The following is a 16,161-nucleotide window of genomic DNA, read 5'->3' as shown; positions in this document are numbered from 1 at the left end:
AAAATAGACATTATAGTTCCTTAACATGATACAAATCTTAACCTCCAAAGCTGGTACCATGCTTAGAGAAAGACAACCAAAACAAAACAAAAGCTACCCTTCAGTGTAAACTAGGAAATGGGAAATTGCACAAATTTAAATCACTTTTTAAATTTGTAAATCAAATTTGATTTGTAAATGTGGTTGAACCCTCCCCCAAATAGCAAACACCAGTACCAGAACCGCAGGTGCTCTATACACAGAGGGGAAGACAGGGAAGGGCCAAGGCTGCCACCCTAAGTTCAAACTACTTTCAGCAAATCTGAAAACAACAAAACAGGATGAGAAAACCTTGCCAGGTGATGGTAAAGGCAAAGCCAACTGGCCCCTCTCATGCCACCAGGGGATCACAGAAAAAAATGTGATGCTGAGGGGCCTCATCCCAAGAGAGCTGCTGAGAAAGAGAAGTAGACAGATTAACTAAAAAGACAGGGTTTCTAGGGGAAGCAGAAAGAGACAACAGAAAAGTAGGGAGGGAGAAGAAAGGGCATAAGCACTCGGAAAATGCCAGCAAAATATAAACCCGAAAAGTAGATGCATCAACTTGAAATGCAAAGGCTGTGAGGAATTCAGGGAAGCACAGGTACAGAGGTAGTGGGATTCTTCCTAATCCAGGGTAGGCTTTAAGAGCCAGAGAAGTGGACCTTAGGAGGGAGCCCTTAACACAATGATGCTTGTAAAGCTAACCCTGCCCATTTCCCCACACAGGAACCTCCAGCAAAATCAATCTCATTCAAACATAAGTAACTGAAAAGGCAACTCATCTCTCAATACAAAAAAAAATAAGGAAAAAGCTGAAAACAAGCAGTACATCTTTCCAGTAGATGATGAAAGCTCACCAAAGAAATAGTGCCGCAAAGTAGATGAAAATAGCATGCTAAAAACTAAACTAAACTAAAACACTTAAGAACACAATGACAGTACCAAAAGAACAGAGGACTGGATGGCCCAAACCAGAGCGAGTGATAGCCAAATAGCAAAAGAATATGAAACAGGAAGTGACAGAACTCACAAAAGTAAAGAAAAATATAAATTTATTTAAGAAAGCAAGACTGAGACATTTATACAAGGAGCAAAAGGGAAAACAGACATCACAGAAATCATAGTAAAAAACATACAGAACAAGAAAAAGTGAAGAAAACTCAACACAGAAGTTGGGAAGGAGGAGGCTGTTACAAATTAAAGATTTAGAGGGCATATCAATCAAATGCAAAGTGAGGACTTTGTGTGGATCCTGATTTGAACAAACAAGACCCCTGAGAAAAAAATCAGGGAGAACTAAACTACATGTAGATAATACTGGATTATGACTATTAACTACTAATTCATATTAATATTAATTTTGCTAGATTGGGATAATGACCCATCTAGCAAAATTTCTTCATTTTTTAAATTTTTGTTCTTTAATTTTTTTTAATCTTTATCTCTTAGAGACACAGGCTAAAAAACTTAAGAATGAAATGATACATGAGATAGTTGTAAAATACTCCAAAAAAATAAGGAGGAAAGGAGAAATAGCTAAAACACAAAATAGCGAAATACTCATAATCACTTAAGTTGGGTAACAGAAATTCAATGATTCATACTTTTATATATGCTTGACCATCATAGTTATACAACTATACTTTTATATATATTTTCCATCATAGTTAAATGAAAGAAAATTCATATGAAGAAACATATGCAAGAATAGTCAGGAAAATCCAGAAAATGACAAAATTCAGGAAACAAGCAAGGACAGGCAGAAAAATTCAAAAAACGAGAGATAATACCTATCAGACATTAAAACAGTCTAAAGTATAACTAAAATGATATGGAACTGGAGTATGAGCAGATAAACAAGTCAATGAAACAATAAAAGCAGAAATAGATCCCAATATATACCATGAATCTAATGTGTGATAAAGTCAGAATCTCAGATCAGTGAGGTAAACAAGGCTATTATAATAAATGGTTTGGGGACAACTGGCTAGCCATTTGGAAGAAGACTTTAAAACTGGATCCATACCTAGCACCACACATCAGGATAAATTCCAAGTGGATCAACAATCTAAATATATAACAAATTACAGATGTATTTATATTTTGCTATCGGTAATCCCATTTCTATTAAATTATTTAAGATACACCTGCTGCTATGTAAGGGACTGTGCTCCCCAAATTTTGTATTTTGAATCCCTAACTCCTAATGCGATGGTATTTGAACATGGGACCTTTGGAAAATAATGGGGTTTAGATGAGGTCATGGAGGTGGGGCCTCACAGGGCATTAGTTCCCTTGCAAGAAGAGACACCAGAGGGCTTGCTCTTGCTGTTCACCATATGAGGATACAGAGAAAAGGCCATCTGTAAATCTCACCAGAACATGACCATACTGGCACCCTGACCTTGGATTTCCAGGCTCCAGAACTATCAGAAAATAAATTTCTGTTGTTTAAACCACCCAGTCTATGGTGTTCTTATGGCAGCCTAAGCTAAGACACCTGCTGAAGTACAAGATAACTTGTGTACATGATTTTTTACTGTAGCATTGTTTATAATAGTGAATCTTGGAAACATTCAAGTATCTAGCAATAGGAGACAGCAATAAACTGTGGCTCACACAGTGAAGTACAATGCAGCTCTAAGGATGGTCTCCCTATTGCTGAATTAAGATGAAGAGATCTCCAGGATACATTGTTACATGAGAAAAGAAGGTACACAACACTGTATATATTAATAGCATACCAGCACTTCAGTAAGAATGAGAAGTGAGAATGTGCAATGCGTGTGTGCTGTATATGTATATATTTGCTTCGATTTCAAAGAAAGAAAAAAAGACAAGAAATTAATGGAAATTAACTATGGGGCAGTGGGAATAATGGATGGGGGAACAGGATAGAGGGAAAAAGAGGAACAGGAATTGAACTATATAACCTTATATATACCTATTTTCCCAATTTTGAAAAATTTCAAGCTCACAAAATAATTATCTAGGTTCAACAATTACCATTTTGCCACATTTGCTTTATCTATTTCTTTCCCATACAAACACAAAATCACGTACCTTTTTTTCTTTTATTGCAGGACTATCTTAAACTGAAGTTAGATGTGATGAGCCCTCATCCCTAAACACATCAGCAAGTATTCTATAAGGACAATCTCCTTAATACCTACAACCTAGTATCATAACTAAGATAACAATACTTGTACAAAATCAGATTTACAATCTTGCTAGGTCCCTCATTAATGAGTCAAATAAATCTTTGACATGTAGTCATTCTATGTGAGTCATGTTTTTATATCTGTGTATGTGTGTGTGTTTTTCTATATCTTTTTGAAAATTGTATTTCACCATCTTTGAAGATCCACCAAGATGACCAAGAAGATCCATCTTCTGGGGCCACATAAACTGCACTGTTCAAGAAGTGCAACAGGTACAACTTTTCTTGGCCCCAGAAGTGATTCCAAGCAGTAATTTTACCTTTGCTGCCATTTTATCTATTGTTTTGATTCTCCTGATTGTGACTTTATTTTCATTTCTGGTTTGCACAGGACCAATAAGTTATTTCTCTTTGCTAGTAGCCATAACTAGAAAGTTGGTTTAAGAGTGTGACCTCCTAAGATCTCTGTCAGCATCATGGGGGATTATACTCTACTGAGTGACAAACTACAGCCAATATGGTTTATTGGTCAACTTCTTGTCTGTTCTGTTTGCCTTCTTGGGAGTGTAAATCAATTAAAAAATATTTCATGCCTACTGGAAAGAATAACTGCCCTTTGAAATATGGATCAGTGAGTGTGTTCTGTGTTAACTTTTTTTTTTTGAGAAAGGGTGTCACTATATTGTCCAGGCTGGCCTCAAACTACTAGCCTCAAACGATCCTCCCACCTCAACCTCCCAAGTAGCTGTACTACAGGCAGGTGCCATCACACTCATCTGTCTTAACTTTAACCTTTAACTAAAGCTGTAAAACTAAAGCTGCAAAATCTATGTGTCTATAACTGAGGAAAAGTTTTTACCTCCCTCCCACTGTGTGAATTTGAAATAGTTTCCTTTTTCAGGGGTACTTAGAAATGAGATTAAATTTCAAAAGGAGTTCTTTCTCTGACTGATTTATAGAGACTAAATATGGGCTTATTTAAATCTAATAGTCCCAGAAACCAGAAAATAAAGAAACTAAACTTATAATTTAAATATGCTAGCCTTAAAAAAAGAATCCTTCCCACAAATTCCTTGTTCAGCATCATTTTTATATATGAATCTAAGTTACTGTAATCAAAGTGAAGCCCCAGACAAATCTGGGTTTGACTTTTTTTAAAAAAAGTCTTTCTCTGATTTGGTCACTGTGAGATGTTTTCCCACGAAAAGGCTAATTAATTAATCTGAACCTCCTAAACAACATTTCCATTGTTATGGTCTGAACGTGTCCCCCAAAGTTCATGTGTTCCCAATCCCAAAGTGTTGGGACGTGGGGGCATAATAAGAGGTGATGAGGTCAAGAGGACTCCACCCTCATGAATAGATTAATGTCATTATCATGGGAGAGGGCTAGTTATCAAGAGAGGGGCTTCATTAAGCAGTTCGGCTCCCTCTTGCTCTCTCTCACTCACTAGCACTCTCTTGCCCTTCTACATTTCACCACGGGTAACACAGCACAAAGACCCTCACCAGGTGGCAGCACCTTGATATTGGACTTCTCAGCCTTCAAAATTGTGACAAATTTCTGTTCTTTATCAATTACCCAGTCTGTGGTATTCTGCTATAACAGCACAAAATAAACCAAGACATCCATAGTATGTTCTAAAAATCAGTACATATTTAAACTTCCCTAACTCAAATGCCATAAGTCATCTTTCTATCCTCTGTCTACCAATACTCAAAACACAAACAACTTGTACAAACAGCTCTTGTTCCTGCTGGCAAGTTGCCTCAGGTGCCATAATGTCACAGCAAGTTTCTGATAACCCCAATGCCAACAGTATGAACACAACTGCATAGAAGGTACTCGGCTGTTCACAAGATATATATATATATATGCACACACATCTCTCCACTGTCCTCCTCAAGTTGTGGAAGTATATGCCCCAGTTTAGACAAAGACCAGGCCACAAGTTAAACACTACACATACTCCTGGAGCATGGCAATTAATTTAGAATTATTTTTACACTAAAATAAACATGAATAAAAAAGAGAACTGAATGCAAATTTTGCATGAATTTTTCAGATAAAATATGAGACCTCAAAAAAACATGCAGTAAAGTCTAAAGATAAAAACAATCTGGAGATGGCAATGAATTTAGAATTATTTTTACATTAAAATAAGCATGGATAAAAAAGAGAATTGAATGCAAATTTTGCATCAATTTTTTAGATAAAATATGAGACCTCAAAAAAACATGCAGTAAAGTCTAAAGATAAAAACAATCACTTGTCACTGCTGATGGGGTGATGAATGGGAAAGGTTTTTATGGGCAAACTTGGAAATCTTACTAGGGAAAAAAAGAGAGACCCAAGTTAGTTACTTAAATATTTATTACCAAGAGACTCACTTGTAACCTTACAATTTCCTCTCCAAATGTCTTGTGCTGTTTTGCCGGGATAGACTGATGGCACTCAGCACTGGCCTGCATGATACAGTGCTTGGCAGCCAAGACAGGGAACACCTCCTGGAAATAAAATACTGACCAGGGGAGAGTCCAACCACACAAACCACCACAGACAACATGGGATGCAGGAAGAAAGAGGAGAAGAAGACAGAAATTACAATCACCCCATTCATGACTTAGAGATTAAGGTTAGTCATTAGGTGTAAACAGAGAAGACGACATGATTTTGTGTGGATTGAAATCTATGAATTAAATTTTTTTCTTCCAATTGAAGGGGTTTTTTTTAATTGTTAACTGAAGCCAATTTAGGCTTTTACAATTCTCTTTAATTGATCCGTGAAGTCAACATTTTGTTTACAAAAAGAAAGAAAAGCATGCATTATTAGAAAGAGAAGTAGAATGGACACTCACAGAGGAACATCAAGCACAGGGCTTTAGAAGCTTTCTTATGAGCCCTTACCCAGCCTGTAGAGTTAACTAAACCATCATTACTCACATATACCCATGAAGTTGCTCTATAGATGACTGTTTCATCATGTTTTTAAAAAAAAAGACAGTTAATTCTCACTTAAATTCATATCCTAAGAGGTTTCTTACTAAAGATGATTTTAGCCATATAAAAATGATTTACTATCATAGATACACTAATATTTCAGTATCACATACTCAAAAACATATCATAGACAAATGCACTAAGTATATGAACAATGATAATGATAAACTGTTATTTTGCCTATTTGTTTTGAAAATAATTCCAGGCAAACTTAATTTTAAAAGATCCAAAGACATAAAGCAGGAAAGCAATTATACTAGTAGTGGCTCTTCCAAAATGTCAAAATCTAACCTGTAACCTCACTGCTTTTAGGAAGTATATGATATTAAGAAAATCCAAGGAATTAGTCTAGACAATCACTATCTAAACACAAAATGTAAGAGAATCAAAAACTGAATTACTACCTTGGGTGCTTTCCTGTCTCCCAGGGAATAATTTCCTACCTTCCTGGATCACTACTTGCAGACATTTCAGTTTTTAACTAGAATATGAAAACACCTTATGAGCTTTATTAGTAAAAAGGAAAAAATAAAAGACATCTAAATTTCAAACTACACTCATGCCAGTTCTCAGGGTAAGGCTGGAGCAACTTGGTTCTGAAACAGGAGATTTTCAAGGAGTACCAGCAATGCTGCAGAGGTAGCTTCCAAGTCTTTGTAGGTGACTTTCTTCTCTCCATGACAGGACTGAACTAATGGCCCAACAGGATGTAACGGAACACTGTGCAGCTGAACGTGAGGTCTTTCAGAGGAAAAAAACATGAGAGGAGATCCCAAGTCTCTTTTTAAGAGGAAGGCTGTTAATACCCAAGAGTCCTGGGCAAATTTCTGTTAGGTTCTTGGTGTATCTTAAATCCCCAGGAATCGTCACATTAATTCCTTATTGATCATTTTCTGAGTAATAAGTACCGTTAATGCACTTATGTGCATTTTTACTTCACCCCCAAGTTGTCTGCAATTTTTTAATGTACAAAGATTCCTGAATATGACTTATAAATCAATAAATTCCCCTACCAAAAAAATCATGTAACAGATACCATATGATGAAACTAATTCCTTGAACATTTCTGAAGGAAGTAGTTGAAACATATATTTCACTCCATCTTTAAGTTTTCTTTATTAATCATTCCAAATTTACTAGTGATTTCCTTTGTCATTAACAAATGATCATCACTGAATAGTCTTTTCAATTGTCACTTCAGAAAGGTTCACATTAAAACATTATACTTCCTGTGATATGTAGTTTAAGATGGTTGCTTTTCCTTAGCTGTCCATTAGCAGCCCAATTTTTTATCCCTGTTGCCAAAACTGAATTCTAATCAAAGTATCAGATGAATTTGTTAAGTTTTCTTTTCCTTTTTTCTTTATGTCTGTTTTTGCACTTCAAGACTCATCTTTAAGAAAACAGGACAATAATTAAAACTGTGAATAATCAACATGCTCAAGTATACATGCTTGTACCAAATCACCAATGATTCAGAACTACACAATGCCTTGATTTGATAAAAGTATTGAAAACAGATGGTCAACATTTTCCAGAAAGAGTTCTAACTTGGAAAAACAAGTTTAGTAAAAGGTAAGGACAAAAGCATCCCTAAATATAAAAGAATTGTTCATGCATCTTAAATAAAAAAAAACTATTTCTACTATATACTTCAGATAACCCTATTAAAACTTCAAATTTCTTTATAAGTTTCAACTTGCTTCTTATACACAAAAAAGTCTAAATATTTTCACATGCAAAGTAAGCAAGTGTTTATAAAAACAATAACTGACCTTGGGGAGAGTATCTTTGTATTGACACTGTTTGAAAGCATCACCAAAATAATCTGCAGCCTGATTAGCCAATTTAGCTATGATGGCATCTTTCATTTTATCTGGAATATAATATGAAGTTGACCATTATAATTAAAATAAATATGAGCTAATCTGACACGTCTCAGTATAAACACTGAGATCACAAGTTTGTACACACATCTTAAAACATCTTTCTTGATGAAATCACATTTTCGCATAAAATTTAAAACAGACAAAATAGATTAGTGGTTGCCAGCAGTGGGGGAAAGGGGAATGAGGAGTCACTGCTAATGGGTACACAGCTTCTTTTTGGGATGATGGTAATGCTCTAAAATAAGATAGTGGTAATCAAAACTCTACAAATATACTAAAAATCTTATGTTGTATACTTAGAAAGGGTGAACTTTAGCGTATATAAATTCTATCTCATTATAAGCTGTTATTTTAAAAGAAAAAAGTATTCCAATTCCTATTTCTTCCACATGATAACTTAACCTCTTATTTTCAATTTCAGCCCATATTATATATTCAGCCCATATTTCAATCTCTCATGCTAACTTATATGCCTTATAAGAATTATTCTTCTTCCCTCATTCCCAGGGCCAGGGACTGTGCCTGGATCATTCCTTCTTGTCATTTAGGTCTACTTTAAAGAGGACCTCCTGAAAGAAAGCCTTCTTGACTAATGAATCTAAAATTAGCCCACCTTCCCCTACATCCCTATCCCATCACCATACCACCAGCCACTATCATATAATTCTTTCTTATTTTTGATAGCAATTATTTCTGAAATGTTATAGCAATTATTTATGAGATTATCCTGTCTACTTAATTCTTGCTTATCATCTCTCCTGTCGCCAAAATGTAAGGTTGTTTTCTAACTCCGTTTACCCAGAAACTAGAACAGTGACTGGCACAGGGTAAGTACCCAATAAATATTTGTGAATAAATGTTTGACATGTTAAAAACATACATAAATACTATTCCAGAATGGAGTGTTTAAAGACAATTACCAAAGATCCATTTCATGACTTCAAACACAGCCTACATTCTTAAATGTGCATTTGTGCTACAAATTCAGAAAAGGATAGCTGAAAATTTTCCATAATCCATGTATCAAGTTCAAGAAGGAAAGCTCGACATTGCACATATTATAGTCTAACCACTTTCTTAATTTAAAAGCCTTGTCACTTCTTTTCACATGCAATGAAAAGAAAAATTGGAGTTACCTCTTGTGGCTTTAAAAAAAAAATACTTCTTGAGCCTGTGCCAGCATAATAAGACTGAGGGTCCCAACAGTATCTGGAGATATGTCCACGGTAGGCTCTCGATTTAAGGCAGATAAAACTGTCTCTTTAATATGTAAAAAGGCACCATTAGCAAACTAAGGGGGGAGAAAGAATTTCTTTAAAATCTATAGGAACTCAGCAAGACTTAATTTCCTACTGTTACACATAAAAGGCATTACAAATGTTAACTCAGTGAACAGTTAATACATTTAAATTTTTATATTATGAAAAACCAATCTAAAACATCTGACCTACAGAGAATAAGGTTATCTTTCTAAAACTCTATAGCGTAACAAGAGATTTAACAAAGATTAAAAGTAAATTACAAGGAAAAACAAAGTAAACTAATGGAACAATCTGATTAAGCTATTTTTAGATACACTTCCTCAAAATTAATATGAGAATAGAGGCAGGGATAAACATTAAAATATTTTTAGTACTGCAATGCTCTTGCTTTGGTCCCAAACAAATTCGTCTTTCAAATATAATTAAACATGCCATAGTAGTTTAGTAGTTAGGGGACACCCCAAATAGTACATACACCTGGTCCTCTGAGGAACAGCATTACTACCCATTGCTAGTGATTTCTGTCTGGCCTTCAGAGCTCGCTAGTGAAATGTTCCGCATCAGATTTTTCATCTCAATTATATTTTGTTAATACTAAAATAACTTTGCTTTTATGAAACAAATTATACTAAGAAAAAGAAATAAATCAGTCTGAGATCTAAAGGTGTCATGAGTTGGCAGGGTGCGTTGGCTCACGCCTGTAATCCCAGCACTTTGGGAGGCTGAGGTGGGTGGATCACCTGAGGTCAGGAGTTGAAGACCAGCCTGGCCAACATGATGAAACCCCGTCTCTACTAAAAATACAAAAATTAGCTGGGCGTGGTGGCACACACTTGTAATCCCAGCTGCTTGGGAGGCTGAGGCAGGAGAATCGCTTGAACCCAGGAGGCAGAGGTTGCAGTGAGCCAAGATCACGCCATTGTACTCCTGCCTGGGCAACAGAGCAAGACTCCATCTCAAAAAAGAAAAAAAAAAAGGTGTCATGAGTTAGATAAATAGACAACACAGAGAAAACTCAAAGTCAAATGTATTAAAATGAACAGCATGTTTCTGCAGTCATTAAGTATTATAAGACCAGAGTATCTGCTAGGAATGAACAACTGAACTTGTTTAGTAAACTAGTGGATCAAAATCTGAGTCTCTCATTTACAGATAAGGAACTGGAGGTACTAGAGAGGTTAAAGAACTTGCCCAACAACACAAAGCTTCTGGGTGGCAAGCAGCCTAGACAAGGACCTAGGTCTAATACCACCAGTTATCGTTCCATGATACCAGGTGCCCTGCTGTGAACCCTCACAGAATGCAATGCTTCTTTCATAATTCAGAATGACTTTTCTAAAATCTCATATACCAATTAACTGAGTTACAGTTAACCAAAAGCTAAATAACATTTTACTTCGTTTTCACTACTCTATTTTATTTTATTTATTTTGAGACAGAGTCTTGCTCTTGTCACCCAGACTAGAGTGCAATGGCACAATCTCAGCTCACTGCAACCTCCGCCTCCTGGGTTCAAGCGATTCTCCTGCCTCAGCCTCCCAAGTAGCTCAGACTACAGGTGCCCACCACCACACACAGCTAATTTTTCTATTTTTAATACAGACAGGGTTTCACCATATTGGCCAGGCTGGTCTGGAACTCCTGACCTCGTGATCCACACACCACGGCCTCCCAAAGTGCTGGGATTACAGGCCTCAGCCACCACACCCGGCTCGTTTTCACATTTTAAAATATTTGCCATGTATAGCCTCAAAAAGAAATAGCGTATGCATTATGTTTGTCATCTATGCCCATTCAAAACTGTAAGGCAAGCCACAATTTGGAGCATGTTATTTGCTTAAGGTATATTTTCCTTTTACTTTCTCAGAATAGCATCACTCACCTCTCCCCTAACATAAACAACAGGAAAAAGCAGACTGCCTCTGAGACAAGCAAATTTCATGAGAGGTTTGGGGGTTAAACAGTGGAAGGACATTTGGAATTACATGAAATTTGGAATCAGAACTACTGAAACCCAAATGGACTGCTTTATGAAGACTTCTGACCTTTAGTCTCCTCGTATGTAAAATGGGAATGACATTATCATTATATGACATACATCACAAGGTTTATCTGAGAGTCAAATAATGTACATGAAAACACTTTGTAAATTAGAAAGAAATATAAAATGACAACATGATTATATATATTACTTATCACTAATCATTTACTGTTCTTTTAACCAAAAAAAAAAAAAAAGCTGAATAAATAATAAACAACTGCTGGCAGGGCGTGGTGGCTCACGCCTGTAATCCCAGCACTTTGGGAGGTCGAGGCGGGTTGATCACGAGGTCAGGAGATCAAGACCATCGTGGCTAACACGGTGAAACCCCATCTCTACTAAAAATACAAAAAAAATTAGCTGGGTGAGGTGGCGGATGCCTGTAGTCCTAGCTACTCAGGAGGCTGAGGCAGGAAAATGGTGTGAACCCGGAAGGCGGAGCTTGCAGTGAGCCGAGATTGAGCCACTGCACTCCAGCCTGGGTGACAGAGCAACACTCTGTCTCAAAATAAATAAATAAATGAAATAAAAAAAACTGCCACAAGATAACATGCCATATTAGTAAATGATTAGTACGTAAAATAGATTAGGCAACTTACGAACATTATGTGTCGGACCACATTTAAATATGACCTCTCCACAAGTCTCAAAGTTAAAATTTTATTTTCTTGCCAATTTCTTGTCTTTATTTTTGTAACATCAGTGAAATTTCAAGTGTGTCTCACACTAAGAAAACATATGAAAATAATGTACAATTTTTTTTTAATTAGGTCATTTATTTAAAATGGATTTACCCTAAATGCCAGAGACAAAATCTCAGACATTTCATAATTTCTTCAACCAACAATTATTGAGCCTCTATTATGTGCCAGGCACTGTGCTAGGTGCTGCGTATAAAACAATGAGGAATAACAGACCTGGTCTATAGACAGTTTATCTAAGGGCTTCAACAGTAAGAATCAATTCATTTTAAAAGTGCATTCATTTAAAAAAACATCTGTTGCATAGAAGTATCTATAAACCTAAATGCAAATTATTTTCCACTTAATCCAATTTAGTGTCGATCATTATTGTAGTAACTACTTTTCCGCATACCTGGTAATGCTTAGCAGCGATTTTCAATCCTTCATCATTATCCAGGTTCTGTTCTGCTGCAATTTGGCTACTCAGGCTGCACAATTGAACAACACACAGCTCTTTCCATATCCTAAGCTTGCAAGAGCTGTAAAAAATTGAGAAGGAAAAATTTATCAGATTATTTTTTCAAAAGAAAACAAATGTTTCAAAGAGAAATACTATGACCTGTATCATCTTATTGACTCTCACAAAAACAAGTTTCCAGACCTGTTTTCTTGCTGTCATATGCTCCCATATTTCAAGCTGCCCTTACAGGCGTTTATTTCCACAACAATATTCCCATCACCTAAAATGCTAAAGAACAGTAAGTTATTCTTTCTCTCCTTCCCTTTACTTCCACATTTCTATTACAATCAAATTCAAATGTAAAAGTCATTTTCATGTCATTTCTCTCGGTTTCTGAAATTTGAATAAATTATTTCCATTTTTCCATCACCTCTCAAAATCACATTGTCCCACCACAATCGAACCAGTTCCTCATTACCCCAACTCTAAGTCAATGCAATTACCTCCTAGCTGGCCTTATGCTTTACTCCCTCATGCAAATACATTTCTCAAAAAGGGCTAGCAGATAAGCTGGGCTAAAACCCGACTCTGATAAAAAAAAAAATCTACACACCTCACATTCACTTAGGATAGCTCCTATTAAAAAACAAACAGAAAATAAGCATTGAGGAAGATATAGACAAACTGGAACCTTCCTGTACTGTTGGCAGGAATGCAAACTCGTGGTTGGGCATGGTGGCTCACTCCTGTAATCTCAGCACTTTAGTAGGCTGAGGCAGGAGGTTCTCTTGAAGCCAAGAGTTTGAGGTCACCCTGAGCAACACAGCAAGACCCCATCTCTACAAAAAAAAAAAATTGTTTTTAAACAGCCAGGTAACGGTAGTGCATGTCTATAGTCCTAGCTACTCGGAGGCAGGAGGACCACCAGAGCCCAGGAGTTCAAGGCTGCAGTGAGCTATGATCATGCCACTATACTCCAGCATGAGTGACAGAGAGAGACCCTACCTCAAAATAAAAAATAAAAATTAAAAAAAGTGCAACTGCTGTGGAAAACAATATGGCGGGTCCTCAAAATATTAAAAATAGAATTGCTATTTTATCCAGCAATTCCACTTTTGGGTATACACCCCCCAAAAAATGAAAGCAGAGTCTCAAAGACATATATATGTATGCCCATGTTCATAGCAGCATTATTCACAAAGCCAAACATGAAAGCAACCCAAGTGTCTGTGATCTGATGAATATATAAACAAAATGTGGTATATACATACAATGGAATATTAGTGAGCCTTAAACAAAAAGGAAATCATATGCTGTAACACGGATGAATCTTGAGGACGTTAAGCTAAATGAAATAAGTCACAAAAAGACAAATATTGTATGATTCCACTTATATGAGTTACCTAGAGTAATCAAATTCATAGAGACAGAAATCAGAATGATGGTTATCAGGGTTGGTGGTAGGGGGAGGGGGATTGTTATTCAATTAGTACATTAATTCAGATTAGCTAGATGAAAAAGTTCTGGAGATGTATTTTACAACAATGTGAAATACACCCAACACTAGTGAACTGTACACTTAAAAATGATTAAGATAATAAATATTATGTTGTGAAATTTTTTTTAAATGCAGTCTATGACTCCACTTGTATGAGGTACCTACAGTTAAATTCAGAGACTGAAAGAATGCTAGTTGCCAAGGGTTGAGGGGGGAGGGAAGAATGGGACATTATAATTGTTTTTTTTTTCTTTTGAGACAGGGTCTCAGTCTGTCGTCACCAAGGCTGGAGTGCACTAGTGCAATCACACTCCTTGCAGCCTCTACCTCTTGGGCTCAATGAATCCTCCTACCTCCACCTCCTGAGTAGCTGGGACTACAGGCACAGGCCACCACACCCAGCTAATTTTGGTATCTTTTGTAGAGACAGGGACTCACTATGTTGCCTAGGCTGGTTTTTAACTCGTTGGTTCCAGCAATCCTCCCACTTCAGCCTCCCAAAATGCTGGGATTACTGGCATGAGCCACCGCCCGAGTCTGTGAAGTTATCATTTACTGTGCAGAGTTTCAGTTTCATAAGGTGAAAAAGAGTTCTCCAGACGATGTTTGCACAATAATGTAAATGTACTTAATACCACTGAAGTGTACACTTAAAATGGTTAAGAAGGCATATTGTGTATATTGTATCACAATTGAAAAATAACTTTTAACAAAGAATCTACAACAGGTCCCAATTACTTACAGAATTCAATCACTTTGGAATTCAAGATCTTGCATCATGTGCAAGGCATTGACCACCGGGCAAAATAAGGCTCCTTACAAAACACACTCAACAAACCAATCTAGGAGAACCAGAACAACACTACATTTGTATGTTTGTGCCAAAGAGTAGTACCATAAAGTAAAGCCCTCCTTGCTACAGTACTTAGGTGGCCTCCTGTGTAATAAAGGCCAGTATTCAACTTGCTTGCAAACCAATTCTAGCCTCCTCATTCTGAACTAAAGCAGATATAAACACCAGCAACTCTAAACTACTTTATTAAGGCCAAGGAGAACAGATCACCCGAGGTCACAAGCACCAGGTCAGCCTTACCAATATGCAGAATCCCCGTCTCTACCAAAAAAAAAAAAAAAAAAAAAAAGCCGGGCATGGTGGCTCCTGCCTATAATCGCAGCCACTCGGGAGGCTGAGACAGGAGAACCACCCAAACCTGGGAGGCAGAGGCCACGGCGAACCGAGACCATGCCACTGCACTCCACCCTGGGCAACAAGAGCAAAATTCCACTCAAAAACAAACAAAAAAAAGGGTTTCACCATGTTGCCCAGGACAGTCTGGAACACAAAGGCTCAAGTGATCATCTGCACTCGGCCGTCCAAAGTTCTGGGACTACAAGCATAAGCCACCACGCCAGACCGATCTATTCCCTTCTGAATAATAAATTGAGCCAGGCACCATGGCTCACACCTGCAATCCCAGCACCACAGGAGGACAAGGCAGGCGGATCACGTGAGGTTGGGAGCTCCAGGAAAGCCTGACCAACATGTAGAAACCCCGTTTCTACAAAAAAAAAAAAAAAAAAAAAGCCAGGCATGGTGGCTCCTGCCTGTAATCCCAGCCACTAGGGAGGCTGAGGCAGGAGAACCACCCAAACCCGGGAGGCAGAGGCCACGGTGAGCCGAGACCGTGCCACTGCACTCCACCCTGGGCAACAAGAGCAAAACTCCACTCAATAACAAACAAACAAAAGGGACCAGGTTTAACCATGTTGCCCAGGCCAGTCTGCAACTCATAGGCTCAAGCGATCATCTGCACTCGGCCATCCAAAGTCCTGGGACTACAAGCGTGAGCCACCACGCCAGGCCGATCTATTCCCTTCTGGTTAATAAACTGGGCCGGGCGCGGTGGCTCACACCTGCAATCCTAGCACCCCGGGAGGCCGAGGCGGGTGGATCACCTGAGGTCCGGAGATTGAGACCAGCCTCACCAACATGGAGAAAACCCGTCTGTATCAAAAAAAAAAAAAAAAAAAAAAAAGCCGGGCATGGTGGCTTACGCCTGCAATCCCAGTCACTCGGGAGGCTGAGGCAGGAGAACCACTCAAACCAGGGAGGCAGAGGACATAGCTAGCCGAGACCGCGCCACTGC

General features: G+C 37.7%; 1 protein-coding gene across 1 annotated transcript in view; it reads right to left on the bottom strand.

The window, feature by feature from the left end:
* The window catches only part of LOC112128543 (programmed cell death 6-interacting protein-like), a 75,502-nt gene that overhangs the window by 10,770 nt on the left and 48,571 nt on the right, over window positions 1-16,161 (bottom strand). The window contains 6 exon segments of the mRNA XM_054531299.1: window positions 5,572-5,688; window positions 7,957-8,057; window positions 9,207-9,228; window positions 9,230-9,361; window positions 12,469-12,545; window positions 12,548-12,595. Of these exon segments, the coding sequence (XP_054387274.1) occupies window positions 5,572-5,688; window positions 7,957-8,057; window positions 9,207-9,228; window positions 9,230-9,361; window positions 12,469-12,545; window positions 12,548-12,595 (497 nt within the window).

This window comes from Pongo abelii, chromosome 16 (assembly GCF_028885655.2).
Source record: "Pongo abelii isolate AG06213 chromosome 16, NHGRI_mPonAbe1-v2.0_pri, whole genome shotgun sequence".
Taxonomy (NCBI): Eukaryota; Metazoa; Chordata; class Mammalia; order Primates; family Hominidae; genus Pongo; species Pongo abelii.
The sequence above is the reverse complement of the archived record's forward strand: the minus strand, read 5'-3'. Positions and strand labels throughout refer to the sequence as shown.